The sequence below is a fragment of the Spinacia oleracea genome, chromosome 3 (genome assembly GCF_020520425.1).
Source record: "Spinacia oleracea cultivar Varoflay chromosome 3, BTI_SOV_V1, whole genome shotgun sequence".
Lineage (NCBI taxonomy): Eukaryota > Viridiplantae > Streptophyta > Magnoliopsida > Caryophyllales > Amaranthaceae > Spinacia > Spinacia oleracea.
In genome coordinates, this window is record NC_079489.1 from 6,660,434 (window position 1) to 6,675,581 (window position 15,148).

Sequence of the window (15,148 nt, forward strand, 5' to 3'; positions counted from 1 at the left end):
ACAAAAAATAGTAATATTTGCATTAAACCAGTTTTCAATTTTCATAAAAGCTCACCCGTTGAAAAAATATAAAATATAAAATATAAATAAAAACCTCATAATAGCTAGCCTTGGAAAATGGCTACGCCCAAGATAATATATCTTGGGTACTTTGTTTTGCTAGTGGCCATCGTGGTCGAGGCAGCAAGTACTCCTCCGGGAATCGCCAACAATCCTTCAAGAGCATCATGTAAGATCAAAAAGTACAAGATGTGCTATAATTTGGAGCATGTTTGTCCTAAGTTTTGCCCTGATAGTTGTGAAGTAGAATGTGCTTCATGCAAGCCTATTTGTACTCCAAGATCGTCGAGTGGCGGTGACACGGGTTCCTCCTCCTTGCCTGAATACGACTCACCTTCGTCTGATGCAGGATCATCACCATCACCACCTGTAAAAGAAGCACCTTCTTCTTCTAATGTAGGATCATCACCACCTCCAAGTGGATATGATTCACAAACGCCGCCATCATCACCACCTACGTCTAAAGATGGTTCGGGTGGTAAAAAAGGTAATGAAAAATCCAAAGAGAGTAAAAAAGAAGATGATAAGGATGAAAGTGGAAAGAAAGGAGATGATGAAAATGGTGCCAAGGAAACAAGGGATGAGGGTGAGAAGGAAAATAGTAAAAAAGGAGCTCGTGAAGGTAAAAAGGGAAAGGATGATGGTGAAGGAGGTGAAAAAGATGATAAGGATAAAGGTGGTAAAGTAAGAAATGATGAGAGCAAAAGTGGTAACAAAGGAGACGATGAAGATAAAGAAGGTAAAAAAGGAAGTGAAAAAGAAGATGACAAAGATAAAGGTGGTAAATTAGAAAACGATGAGAACAAAGGTGGTAGAAAAGAAGATGGCGAGAGCAAAGGTGATAAAAAAAAGAGCGTTGAGGAAAAAGACGGTAAAGTAAAACAAGAAGAAAACAAAAGTGGCAAAACGAGTAACACAGGTTACAACGGAAGTGATAAAGAAGACGGTAAAGATCAAGGTGGTAAAAAAGGAGATAAAAATGGCAGTGAAAAAGTAAGTGACAATGACAAGGGTGATAAAAAAGGAAAAGATGAGAGCAAGGATGGTGAAAGAGGAAAAGATGATAATAAAGAAGGCAGTGATAAAGAAGAAAATGAAGACAAAGAAGACAAAGAAGGTAAAAAAGGAGAGGATGATCACGAAGGAGCTAAAAAGGATAATAAAGATGGAGGTGGTAAAAAGAGAGAGAATGACAAAAAAGAAAGTGACGAAGATAAAGATGGTAAAATAGAAAACAATAAGGGCAAAGGTGGTAAAAAAGGAGACGATGAGGATACAGAAGGGGAAAAAGAAGATAGTGTCACAAAACGTGACGACAACAAAGGTGCTACGAAAGGAGACAACACAAATAAGGGTGGTGAAAAAGAAGGTAAAAAGGAAGATGATGGTGATAAGAAACAAGATCATGATAATGATTCAAGATCACCATCCCCTTTTAGTCCATTAGGTTCGCCACCATATTCTCCAAAAACACCATCTTCACCCACACCCGCAACACCATCCTCTTCTCCCCCATCAAATCTAACATCACCATCACCAAGACCTCCTTCATCAAATCTACCATCACCAAAACCTTCCCCTTCAAAATCATCCCCTTCCCCTCCATTGACTCTACCATCACCATCCCATAATTCTCCACCATCACCAAGACCTTCTCCTTCTAAATCATTGCCACCTACACATTCTCCTCCAATTCCATCAACGCCATCTAGACATAATTCTTCGTCTTCCTCAGCGTCCTCTTCCTCCTCGTCATCATCATCAGCATCATCATCGTCATCTTCATCATCATCATCATCTTCCTCATCATCAAGAGCATCAACTAAGTCTCCTACTACAACAAGCCCATCACCATCTCCTAGATCTCCGCCACCTTCAACTCCATCAACACCATCACCAACTCGAACTCCAACACCTTCCACTCCATCAACCACAAAATCACCACCAAAATCTCCACCTTCAACAACACCATCGACCCCATCATTTTCTCCCAAAACTAGCTCTAATGAAGGACATAATTCAACCTCGTCTTCTTCTTCCTCCTCTTCTTCCTCTTCCGCTTCATCATCATCATCCTCCTCCTCCGCCTCCTCGTCGTCATCATCTTCCTCCTCATCACCAACGAGAGCGCCATCTAAATCTCCCACACCATCATCCCCATCTCCATCTCCTAAATCTGTATCACCAATACCACCACCATCTCATACTCCATCACCAAATATTTCAAAATCATCTCCTACTTCATCACCATCTACTAAATCTCCAACACCCTCTCCGTCGAATGTACCAGTATCACGACAACCAACACCTCCTCCTACACCATCATCACCTTCATTAGACACATCTTCTAATTCGGCACATAATTCTTCTTCTTCATCATCGTCATCATCATCGTCGTCGTCATCATCCTCTGCCTCATCGTCTTCTTCTTCCTCCTCCTCGTCGTCTTCATCATCGAAAGCACCCTCTAATTCTTCTACTCCATCACAATCCCATAAGTCACCACCACCTTCAAAACCAACTCCTACTCCTTCACCATCTCCTAAATCTCCAACACAATCTCCATCTAATCCATCAATCCCACCACCACCGTCACAACCCACGCCTCCTAAACCAACATCACCTTCATTAGACACATCTTCTAATTCATCACATAATTCGTCTTCTTCATCTTCGTCGTCATCTTCATCATCTGCCTCATCATCTTCTTCATCTTCCTCCTCATCATCTTCTTCGTCATCGGGGGCACCATCTAATGCTGCTACTCCATCAACTTCATCATCGTCTCCTAAATCTCCATCGCCTTCAACATTATCTCCTACTCCATCCCCAACTCCTAAATCGTCAACACCTGCTCCATCTAATCCACCAACTTCACCATCAGTGTCACAACCAATACCTCCTCCTACACCATTATCACCCTCAACACCATCTTCTACCCCATCATCGTCTTCATTAGACACATCTTCTTCTAATTCAGCACATAATTCATCTTCTTCTAATTCAGCAAACAATTCATCTTCTTCTAGTTCAGCAAATAATACATCTTCTTCAAATTCACCAAATAATTCAGCACATAGCTCATCTTCTTCTAATTCAGCTAATAATTCATCTTCATCTAATTCAACGGATAATTCATTTTCTTCTAATTCAACACATAATTCATCTTCTTCTAATTCAGCACAACCACCTTCGTTCGATACATCTTCTTCTAATTCAGCTCACAATTCATCTTCTTCTAATGCAGCACACAATTCAACTTCTTCTAATTCAACACACAATTCATCTTCTTCTAGTTCAGCACAACCACCTTCATCAAATACACCTTCTAATTCAGCACATAATTCATCGTCTTCTAGTTCAACAAATAATTCTGCTTCGTCGTCATCCTCATCATCATCATCCTCTGCTTCATCTTCTTCTTCTTCCTCGTCATCATCTGGAGCACCATCTTCAACCTCATCACAATCTCCTAAATCTCCACCATCTTTAGTGTTATCACCCACTCCATCACCATCTCCTAAATCTCCTACTCCATCACCTTCCAAATCTCCAACACCTCCGACTTATCCATTAACCCCGACAACATCGCCACAACCCAATCCTCCCCCTACTCCATCAACCCCATCATCGCCACCATCAACCACTTCACCACCATTAGATACGCCATCTTCTAATGGACATAATTCATCATCGTCCTCCTCTTCCTCCTCTTCCTCGTCATCATCATCATCATCATCATCATCATCCTCTTCCTCCTCCTCTTCATCATCATCATCGGGGGCACCACCTAAATATCCTAGTCCATCTCCTAATTCTAGAAAGAAAGTTAGATGCAAGAACAAGGAATATGGACAATGTTATAACCAAGAGCATGTGTGTCCAGCCACTTGCCCCACCTTTTGTCAAGTCGATTGTGTCACTTGCAAGCCTGTTTGCAGTAAGTTTTATATACTCCTAACAATTATAAATATTGCAGCTACAATTGAATATGATGCTAGTTTGATTCCAGTAGTTAATTAAAATTGTTGTCTTTATGATCAATAATATGATGCTTACTCTTCTTTTTTTTGGCACACCTTAGATTGTGACTATCCGGGGGCGGTATGTCAAGACCCTCGCTTCATTGGAGGAGATGGAATCACATTTTACTTCCATGGAAAGAAGAATAAAGACTTTTGCCTTGTAAGTGACCCCAATCTCCACATCAACGCACACTTCATAGGAAAAAGAAATAAAAACATGGGTCGCGACTTCACATGGGTTCAGTCAATTGGAATCATGTTCGACAAGCACCGTCTCTTCTTAGGTGCCATAAAAACCTCCGAATGGGACGATGCTAAAGATCGTCTCTCATTGGCGTTTGATGGAGAACCCATATTCTTGGATGAAACTCTTGGCTCTCAATGGTCATCCACCTCCAAGCCACAAGTCATAATAACAAGGACGAGTGAAACCAACAATGTTATCATTCAAGTCCAAGGGAAACTCAAGATCATGGCCAAAGTAGTACCTATTACAGATGAAGACTCTAGGGTACACAACTATGGCATAACCAACGAGGATCGCTTTGCTCATCTCGATCTCGGATTCAAATTTCATGCATTGACTTCAAGAGTTGATGGTGTGTTAGGGAAAACTTACAAGGATGACTATGTAAGTCGAGTGAAGATAGGAGTAGCCATGCCAATTATGGGAGGAGACAGGGAGTATGCAAGTAGTAGCATTTTCGCCACTGATTGTTTGGCTTCGAAGTTTGATGGTGGCCTGGAAGAGACTTCCTTGCAAACCATGGATCATGCTAGCATAAAATGTGCTAGTGGGATGAATGGACAAGCAGTAGTTTGCAAAAGGTAACCAAAATAAACCCGGGTTACGAGAATTTTAAATAAAATATTTATATAAGGCTGAAAGCCTATTGTATTTTTAATTTTTTTACGGTATGGTTAATACCTGAGATATTTGTAATAAAAATCATCAAGTTGTAAGATGATTGCATAAATACATATATATATAAGTATATATTGATCAAGTTTCCATTATTTAGTTAATCTGGTCACAGTTTCACAACAATAAGCATACTATCATCCTTTAGTCAACTATGTGTCAAGCTGATTAGTCGAACCAAGAAGATTAGATTAAGATCAGAGATCTCTATTGAGTGAAGGGTTAGAATTTCATTTCCTACAATCATTATATAAAGATAATCATTTTATAACTGCAAGAATGTATAGCAAGGAAAGAATGTATAGCAAGGAAAGAATGTACTACTTCCTCCATCTTCTAGATCTTTACATGGACTTGAAAATTAACAAAGAGGTTGATTTTGACTAGAATGTAGCATTAGAACAGGGAATTCACATGTCGCGTAAAACCCAAAAGTGGATTGATAATTACCTGTACAATGGCCTCGCGGAGTCGTGGGTATCATCTTCTCCTGGAATTTCCACAATGATAGTATGGAGTTGGAATCATATCTTAACTTGAATATATGTGGTAGTATTGTTCTCTCGATTTCTTCGTTGATAACTGTTCGATCACCTGAAGTTTTAGAGAGAAATTGGAAGTTAAGTGAAAGCATGAAAGGTACTGCAGGTCTGCAGCCTTTCTAAGAATTTCTCTTGAACCAGTTGCAATAACATTGTATAAGTTGAAAAACATCACCAATACAACTCCCTCTATCCGTAAATGAGGCCGCACTTTTATTTAGGCCTTCCTAAAATGATACTTCCCCTCTTTTCTTTTCTTTTTAAGTTGGAGCATTTTGACTTTTACCTTTAACAACGTCAAAACTTTGACCATTAACATTGCAAAAGTCTTAGTGGTAAAATTAAAAATACGGAGGAAGGTCGTCGCTTTCTAAATTTAGTGAATTAAAATTTGAATTTTCCCGTATGACCCTTAGTGATACCTTTGACTAAGAAATCCGAAGAAAGACTACATTTATAAGGTGGAAGATGTAAAACTTTTTGAGAGTGAAAGGATTGTTGTGGGATTTCAACTCGATTCTCTAAAAACAACTCCCAATTAAAAGTGACTTGTTATTTAAGGATGGAGGGAGCACTACAAAAGTAGCATCTTGTTCACAAAAGACCGCGTTTGCGAGTTTCAAAAGGTCGAGAGTACTTGAAAAATTATAAGCTATAAGATTAAAGGAGTAATCATCGTTTGATCAGAAAATTAAAAGCATACTTCCAGGTCATTTTACCTGGTTTGAAATACGTTCTGGATCATCTTGCGAGGAGATTGTTGTGCTGCGTCTTCCAATTGATTCATTTCGTCCCTACTGAGACGCCAACCGAGAGCACCCAAATTTTCTTGGGTTTGTTTGATAGTTTTGACACCCGGTATAGGAATCGTACCCTTACTGATGCACCAGTTAATTGCTATCTGCTGACTATTGACAAATTAGGAGCAAAACAACAACAATAAATAAAAGCAAGGAGTACATGAACATGGTAAAAGTAAGTGCAAATTATGCAGACAGGATTACAAGAACCTAATCAACTCAATATCATTAAATAGTTTCATATGCATTGTGATGGAAAACATTATACCCCGACAAAAGTACATTGATCTAGATTGTTTCTTTTATCATGCCTCAAAATTTCCCCCGCATAGAAGATATTCAGTATTTTTTTAAGATAATGTAATTGGCATGGAACTTGAGGGAGCCTCTTTGAGGCAATGGGGTAATGATAATGATGAATGTAATTGGCATGGACCTTGATTGATCATTTAATCAGAAAAGATCAAGTAAACTTGGATTTGCCTGAATCAATTCGCTTTTCACAAATTCTTATTTACAAGGGTTGTACAATAAATATTGTACAACGAAGTACAAGTTAACTCAAAATGCGTAAAATTTAAGCTTATATATGTAAAAGTTATCTATTTTTTAGTGATAAATTTTTTCATTTTAATAAAACTTATTTTTTCAAAATCACTAATAATGTATAAAATTAATCATTGAATGTTTATCTATCAACTTTTTTTTACTAATATAAAAGTTAATCAAAACTAAGTTAAAGTTACAAAAAAATGGGTAAAAGTTATCTTGGTGTACAATAAATTTATTGTACACCTTGTGCGCGCAAGACCTTTTGTTCTCTTTTAAACTCCACAAAAGACAACAATTTATTCAGCTAATTAATTTTATAACTTTCCAAGCTGAAGCAAAACTCTCAACTTGAGATCACTTCAGCTCTATTCCAAAATAAATTTCTCTAGAGAATTGAACTGATCTTCATACCGAAAAGACACAATGTTCACTGCTCAAAGTAACTGTGGCGTTACTCTGATAACTCTATTTCACACTACTACTATAATTTTTGATCAAATGATGCCTACATCAAACAATCAAAGATCTCTGTTTGCAACTACACAAGTACATGTGAAGTGATAGATTATACTCCCTCCATTCCAAAAAAACGACTTTTGTCAAATCTGAATAAAACAATTGGGAATTGATGGTAGAGGGAAAAAAGGGTAAGAGAAAGTGTTGAAAAGAGAACAAAATATATTGTTACGCAGAGAGGAAAAGGCAAAAACAAAATTGACATCCAAATATAGAAATGTGGAAGTTTATTATGAGACCAAAGGAGTACATAAACAACTTAAGCTTACCACCCTCTCGATTTATGTCTACATCGAGCAGCTATCTAGACACTTGCTACTCCCGCAATTTGAGATAGCACATAGTAGAATGTTATTAACTTGTCCGCCCACCAAAATCTTAATGTCTAATCTAAGGCTATAAGCTGGAGATAATAGTGGAAAAAACCAGTAATAACTGATGAAAATACTCTACAGAGCACGCATAAGATCACTTTTTACTTATACAAATACACAGGAATGCTTGGACCTGCATTTACTGCTCTAGTTTTCTAATCATCAGAGCACAATCACAGTAGCTTCACGGTATACTTTTTTTTATGTTAAGCAAAGGCTTATGCCCATGCCTAAGCACCCCCTTCCCCCAAATGAGAATTGAACCCTGGTCTCCCAGAAGGCCAAAGGGAAAGTGGAGAGGGAACCACAGCTGTCTCCCAGAAAACGAGGCCTGGTACTTCCCTTTTTCTTGCCCCATGAAAATAATTGACCACAACAAAGATCATGAAAATGCTAATACAGTCATAGTGACTCAAAACAGGCAACCATATCCAGGCAAGACAGAATATCATACTCAATGTGACATTTTGATCATATTAGCAAGTGGAAACAATCAGCTCAAACAGTGGCTTAAGGGAGTCATTAAAACATACTTGACTCATAGTTTTCTGACGCCTAGTAGCTATTTCTTTCAAACAACGCAGCAAAGGTTCCAGTCCTGGAAGGATTTGCCGAAACAGTATTGACCTGTATCATTGCAGTTATCTTATTAGATGAATCCCAATGCAGGCATGGAAACTTAAAGAGACCAAATAAATTGAGATGTACCTGGGCCCACTTGGCAGATTTGAAAGAGTATATTTTCCGGTAAGCATCCCAAGTCCTAGAGGACTATATGCGATTAACTTGATGTCTAAAGAATCACATATATTCTTGACCTCCATCTGCTCATCTCCGTAGCTTAATAAAGAAAACTGCACCTGCAAGTATGATACAAAATTAAACAAATTAGCGGAGCTTTACCAGATATCAGCAGTGAAAATGTACCTCAATTTCCCCCTTCATTCATATCAAGAAAAAGAAATTACAGATATCTCTGTACTCAAAATAGAATCTTCAAAAAACCACAGCTATTCTGATAACTCTGTTGAATAAAAAAAACAAAATAAGGAAATGTAACGCAAACTGATTACATGTCATAAAATGTGTACCTGAGCAGAGCATAAAGGAACTCCTCTGTCTTTGAGATATTTATATATCTTTTCAAGTTGCTTAGGACCATAATTGCTTACACCAACTCCTTGAACCAACCCCTGCAGTCAAGATTATATCAATATCAATTTGCTCCATATTTCAACTACAGGGAAGTGGGAACAGTAGCTATCACCTATCGCGAAAGCGGGTGGGAAATAAGATTTACAAGACTCCAAATCATTCAAACCAAACATCTTAATCAATAAATATAACCTTCTCATACATTGCCACTAATCCATCCCAAAGAGCCCTCTCCTGCAATGGATTATAATTTGCAGTTGACCAATGCAATTGCCCTATCCCAATCTGCTCAAGTTCCATTCGATCTACAGAAGACCTGAAACATCAGACTATCAAATACTATCAGACTATCAGTTCCAAAGTTGCAGGATTAAAACAGCATGTGTCTACAGGTATTTTGGATCAGCATAACATCAAACATTCTAGCCCCTGTAAATATAAACATAATTGTTCTTACTTGGTTTTTCTGAAGTTAAAAAAAACCATAACTTTCCGTTACATTCATAATTACATATTGCCATATACTTCTTACGAAGTTTTAGTTTATACTGAAAGAGGGCAGATTTAGAGTGGATATTATACACCAGACAAGCAAACCATTGGAGAACAAGAGGATTACTTGCAAGCATTCACAAATTGTCCTGGAGTCAACCGCCAAGGATAAGCAGCAAACTTTGTTGCAATTACAATGTTTTCCCGCACCCCTTTCTTCCCTGAGGAATAAAATGATTATGCCAAATGACATCTTAATTAATAAGGCTCACAATTCAGCTATTGAGATTATTATACAGAGGCAAGTAAAAGCATAGACATCAATGTGGTCAATAATAGTATACTAAAAGCCAAACCTATGTATCCTTTTTCCCACGAAATGAGGTTAGTAACACATATTCCCAACTATTCTGCTTTAGTTACACCACCAAGATACAAGAAAACATGGTAAACCAAAGAAAACAAATTCCCTGAAGCATTCATACCAAATGCCAAATTTCCACATTCTAATGAAACTGAGATTCATGCTGATAGCTTCAAAGTTCAAACACACACCTGAAATTTCCCAGGAATAACCGTTCAATGAAATATCTGGTTCCAGACAATTGTAGCACTGAGGCACATATACTTCCGTAGTTTCCTAGAAGGGGACTTCTTAATATTCAAGTTATAACTAGAGGGTGGTTTTTAGACGCTAGCATAGCTCCTCCATTCGTCTGACCAACCGAGATCATAAAAATCATGATGCTGAAGGAGGAAGCCATTAGACTCAGCTGTCTAATCGGTCCTAACTGTGGACCATCTTCTTTACACGGTCTCACCTTTTAATTACCTTTGGACGATTCCAACTTTGGGGGGTGTCATCCCAAGACGGTCCTTGGCCTATATTAACTTGTTAAACCAGTTAAAGTGTCACATGATACGTTGTCATTGGTTCTTTTCTTTTTATACTTCGTATAAGAAAATTGCTACTCCCTTCCCCTTCCCTCTCCAGCCAGACCCTCCCCCTCAACCCACAACAACGCCACCACCATACCTCTGCGAGCCTAGCCAAGTTACTTGCCCTCCCGTCCTATCACCATTGATATCCAGACACCCACCAACCTCTCGTCCTATCACCATTTGTGCCAGGTCACCCACCAGCCTCAGCCACCCTATCATTTGCACCCTATCATTTGCAGGCTCAATAATGGGAATCATCTCCAGTTGTACTGAATTACGAAACAAAATACTTATTTAAATTCACACACATGCATTACATTAACTTATTAAGTCGGGGTATTCTGTATTCGTATAAATTCAGTTGTGTACACGATAGCAACTCAATTATTTGCAAACAAGTCTCAAATTCAGTTGGGGTTTTCAACTTGAACAAATAAAGGGAATATGCTACTTCTGAAGCAAAAGGCAATACAAAAGAAACAAATTGGGAATATTATTTTACAAAGAAGCAATATTCAGAGAGTTTTTCCTGGAAATTTCTTAAAGGAGTTAAGGAAAAAGACGAGTTTTAATAGTCAAATTTCATGTTTGCTTAAGATGAACTTTGAGACGGCCCTTCAATTTCAAAGATGTTTGATTCTGGAAGTTCAACACACATTAACAATCATTCAAAGTAGCAGGGTCGGAAAATGTAAGAAGCTTTAAGGTGAACATATTTATTTTCTGGTCTGGTGGAATCAGGTAATGAGAGAGAGGTCATGGAAGGGGAGGAAATGGATGTTGGGGATGGAGGGGGTGGTGGTTCTGGTGGTCTACACTATGCATGACAGACTGCAACACTGTCACTACTCCAACAGAGCGGAGTACGGAGCTTGTGAAGGATGCTTCAGGAAACAGGGTTAATAGTACTTTGTACAAGCAGATAGTGGGAAGCTTGATGTACTTGACGGCAATTCGTCCTGATACAATGCATGCTGTGAGTATGGTTAGCAGGTATATGGAAAGTCCAAAAGAGATTCATCTCTTAGCTGCAAGAGGATACTCCGTTACTTACTGGGAACTACGAACTACGAACTTTGGGCTTTTCTATAGTAAGGGTGCAAAATTGGAGTTGTTTGGATTTTGTGATAGTGACTATGCCGGAGACTTGGATGATAGGAGAAGTACTACTGGCTATGCTTTCATGTTGGGTTCTGCAGCTGTTTCTTGGTGTTCAAAAAAGCAGCCGATAGTCACTTTATCAACCACTGAAGCGGAATTTGTAGCAGCAGCAACGTGTGCAAGTCAGGCTCTTTGGTTAAGAAATATTCTTGAAGAGCTTCAGTTCAAACAGGAAAATTCTACTCAGTTATTTTGTGACAATAGTTCAGCTATTAAGCTCTCAAGGAATCCAGTTTTTCATGGCAAATGCAAGCACATAGATGTAAGATATCACTTCTTACGTGATCTCTCCAAGGATGGGGTAATTGATCTACTTTTCTGCAGAAGTGTAGATCAAGTTGTTGATGTTTTTACAAAGCCTCTTAAATTGGAAAGCTTTGAGAAAAGGTTGTTTGGGGTCTGCACAATGGAAGATGCAGCTTGAGTGAAGATGTGTATGCAATTAAACTGAACTTGTTCAGTTTAAGAGGGAATGTTAAGATTACTTTAATATTGTTTGACTTAGTCAAGTAGTTGTTAGTAGTGTCCTACTCCTACATAGTAGGATTAGTTGTTGTGATTGTGGGAGAATAATGGCAGAAATTTGGAGAGTTTGTTTAGGATGTGTTCCTAAGTTTGTGCTAGTTAGTTGTCAGTAAGCTCTATATAAAGAGCACGTTAGTGTACTGTTTTTATGCATTGAGTAAGCAATACAATTTCCCTTTTCTTCTCTACAATTTTTCATCCTTAATAGCTTAACATCGAGACTGTCGAAAATAAAAGAAGCCTCCCTAATCATTCTTCTATGGAAAAAAGAATACAACTTCCTTATAATCATAACCTAAAACTTCAGACCTCAGAAGTCAGAACAAAACTTTATTTCAAGATTATCATGTGGAACCATAGGTAAACAATAACCTCCCTCTGAACAGAGACAATCATAACGGATGCCTGCACAAACTTCAACAATGCACCAAAAGTAAACCAGATTCTGTCCACATCCTTCCTCCACTAAATCCTCAAGTTCTTTGTTTCTAGAAACACAAATAGAAAGTTTGTTATTCTACATATGTGTATTGACACTGAGACTGTGATTGGTCAACATTTACATCCAGGCTCTTAGTTACCAAATGGCTTCACCTGTAAAGGTTAATGGACTGAACCGCTGAGTTTCTACAGCCTGTTAACCTCCTAACACTTCATTTGGTTAGCTTTTAGCATTTGTGGAGTGAAAAAGAGGAAAGAAAAAGGAAGTGAAGGGAGAGTAATAGTGAGCTTCCATTTTCCATCCAAATGTTTCCAATAATGGTGGGATTTGATTTATTAAAAGGGGAATATTCCCTTCCGTTACATCTTACCCAAATAAGGAAAAATGTATCCTCACTTTCCCTTTCTTCCCTCTCTCTCAAAATTTTCCAAACATAGTGTAAGGGTTCTGCCGTTCTACTTTAGTTGGGAGAAGAAGGTCTCAGACTCTCAGTTGATGGACACCTATATGGATTACAGACTTTATCCCATGTACAATTCCTTGAGAGAAGTCACCAATCGAATCCACCTTCAAAAATAGTTCACAGTTACTGCTAATAGTAGACCTTCCCATTTCATCCATTCATTTGTTTTCAGACAAGAAAATAAGCAAACAAAGAAACAGACTCAAACTCATCAAAACCAACTGTAGCGTTCTTTGCTTCCATTCTGCCTTTTAACGTAGCATTGTATAATATGGTTAATAAATAATACAAAAGATTGGCTACCTAAGGACGAGTGACACACTTTTGCATTAGGCTTGGAAAACACAATAAGAAAGACTGGAGCACAAGAAGTACCAATGAAGCGGAAAAAAAAGGTCAAATTTGAAATCCTCGATTTTAAAACCAATGTATTCCTACAATCTCTGGATAGACTCACAATCAAAACAAGGTGAAAGTTCCATTAATGGGTTCTGTTGAGGTACGAGAAGATATGTTATACAAGAAGATATGTTATCTCTGGATAGACTACTAACGGTTTATATGAAAAATCCTGGTGTTTCAAAAGCTATCACTATTTCTAATTTGGACCATACCGAAAGAAAGTCACTATTGACTAATGAGATATTCTAATAGCACATATGAGTATGGCTTATCTATAGTAACCATATTCATTATTCAACCTTTAACCACACCAATCTAGTCAGTCTCCGCCTGAACTTGCATAACCACAAGCTAAGGATATCTGCAATTTTATGCAGTTCATAAAACCTCACCCTGAAATTCAATGCGTCGACAAACCAGAATTTAAACTATGATTTTATGGACAGTCCTATATAGTTACAAGCTGGCTGCCGGCCATTGTCCTAGCAAGCAGGAGATCTTCCTGGGGCCTTCTCCGATTAGGTTTCGAAACACAATTGGCAATATCCTATAATCACCCTATCCTATCGTATACTGATGATATCATGGGATATATTGATAATGTTGCATACACATAGAATTCTCTTCATTTTACCTATGATTTTTTGTCAATATTGTCAAAGGACCAACTCAACCAAAAGCTTAAGCTGATGGTTGAAGCCCAAGATTAGTTTTATACTCTATCACGCCCCCTCACATTTGGCTTGAAGTGTGGATGCAACATAGGCCTCCTCATACCCAGCGCGAAATATTCCACTTTGAAAGGAGGGGTGGATGAGATTCGAACCCGTGACCTTTACGTCACGTTGGCTCTGATACCATGTCAAAGGACCAACTCAACCAAAAGCTTAAGCTGATGGTTGAAGCCCAAGATTAGTTTTATACTCTATCACGCCCCCTCACATTTGGCTTGAAGTGTGGATGCAACATAGGCCTCCTCAAATATAACCAGACAATCTTTCAATTTACAACACCCTAGTTGACATTATCGTCTCCCCTCAAACACAAATGCAATTAAAGCATCTAAATAGATGGGCAATCCCTAACAATAAGAGGAAGAACAGAAGCAAACTAACCATTATATTCACGAATAAATTTGCCCAAAAGCTTCTCACTTTGCCCATCTAATTTCCCAGTTCCATAAGAATCAGCCGTATCAAAAAGGTTGACTCCATTATCAACAGCGAGATTAAAGACCTGTTGAAGTTCATTGTCCATTGATTCTTGGTAACCCCACAAGAGTTGATTCCCCCATGCCCAGGTCCCAAACCCCATTGGAGAAACACTAAGAGGGCCCACTTTGACCTTGTTTTCCTAGAAAAACAGATAATCAAAGTTCTCGTTCACTTAGGCATTTAATCAAACACTTTGCGGGTCTGAACAAGAAGAAAAGAAAGAGTTATATCATAAGTTACCTTCTGCCATGGCCATAAAAAGGGAAGCTTGAAAGAGGATTTCGAAAGGATGGTTTCGTTTGAAGCGCTGAAACAGCTAAAGTGAGCCGATGTCGCTGATGCTGTCAGTGTAGAGAGACTACAGAGCGCCATTGTTGTTCTCTAATTTCTTTGTCTCCGTTGCAGTGTTATGTGGTGAGAATAGAAAGATGAGCCGTTTGGGAATTGGGAGAAATCATAAAATCCGTAAAATCAGAATGAGGGTGAAATTAAACTTTATGTACCCCGGTGATCAATTTTTTTTTTACAGAACCGGGTGACCATTGTACTGTTTTTAAATGA

At 38.4% G+C, this 15,148-nt stretch overlaps 4 protein-coding genes across 6 annotated transcripts; 2 read left to right on the plus strand and 2 right to left on the minus strand.

Moving 5' to 3' along the window:
* Positions 1-117: 117 nt before the first annotated feature.
* LOC110797203 (spore wall protein 2-like) lies at positions 118-1,445 on the plus strand. The gene is made up of 2 exons (XM_056838034.1): positions 118-1,384; positions 1,438-1,445. Exons 1-2 carry the CDS (start codon positions 118-120, stop codon positions 1,443-1,445), a joined length of 1,275 nt encoding a protein of 424 aa, XP_056694012.1.
* An 18-nt stretch (positions 1,446-1,463) lies between these two features.
* On the minus strand, positions 1,464-3,744 carry LOC130468994 (uncharacterized). The gene is made up of 5 exons (XM_056838035.1): positions 3,726-3,744; positions 3,371-3,625; positions 2,348-3,271; positions 2,180-2,236; positions 1,464-2,062 (listed from the first exon to the last, which is right to left on the minus strand). The coding sequence occupies exons 1-5, from the start codon at positions 3,742-3,744 to the stop codon at positions 1,464-1,466; spliced, it is 1,854 nt and encodes a 617-aa protein (XP_056694013.1).
* A 75-nt stretch (positions 3,745-3,819) lies between these two features.
* LOC110796848 (uncharacterized) lies at positions 3,820-5,094 on the plus strand (the record flags this gene model as incomplete). Its single annotated transcript, XM_022001937.2, has 2 exons — positions 3,820-4,000; positions 4,145-5,094. Coding segments are annotated over 2 exons (954 nt in total), but the record flags the coding sequence as incomplete, so codon positions are not given.
* A 123-nt stretch (positions 5,095-5,217) lies between these two features.
* LOC110797214 (pyridoxal reductase, chloroplastic) lies at positions 5,218-15,072 on the minus strand. 3 transcript variants are annotated; one of them, XM_022002311.2, is made up of 9 exons: positions 14,828-15,070; positions 14,489-14,726; positions 9,566-9,659; positions 9,139-9,262; positions 8,883-8,984; positions 8,500-8,651; positions 8,325-8,418; positions 6,269-6,450; positions 5,218-5,601 (listed from the first exon to the last, which is right to left on the minus strand). In XM_022002311.2, the coding sequence occupies exons 1-9, from the start codon at positions 14,957-14,959 to the stop codon at positions 5,598-5,600; spliced, it is 1,122 nt and encodes a 373-aa protein (XP_021858003.1). In that variant the 5' UTR covers positions 14,960-15,070; the 3' UTR covers positions 5,218-5,597. The 3 variants fall into 3 exon arrangements, with proteins under 3 accessions (XP_021858003.1, XP_021858007.1, XP_021858010.1); XM_022002315.2 differs by lacking the exon at positions 5,218-5,601 and having other exon boundaries at positions 6,265-6,450; positions 14,828-15,072; XM_022002318.2 differs by lacking the exon at positions 5,218-5,601 and having other exon boundaries at positions 6,308-6,457; positions 14,828-15,072.
* Between the last annotated feature and the right edge of the window lie 76 nt (positions 15,073-15,148).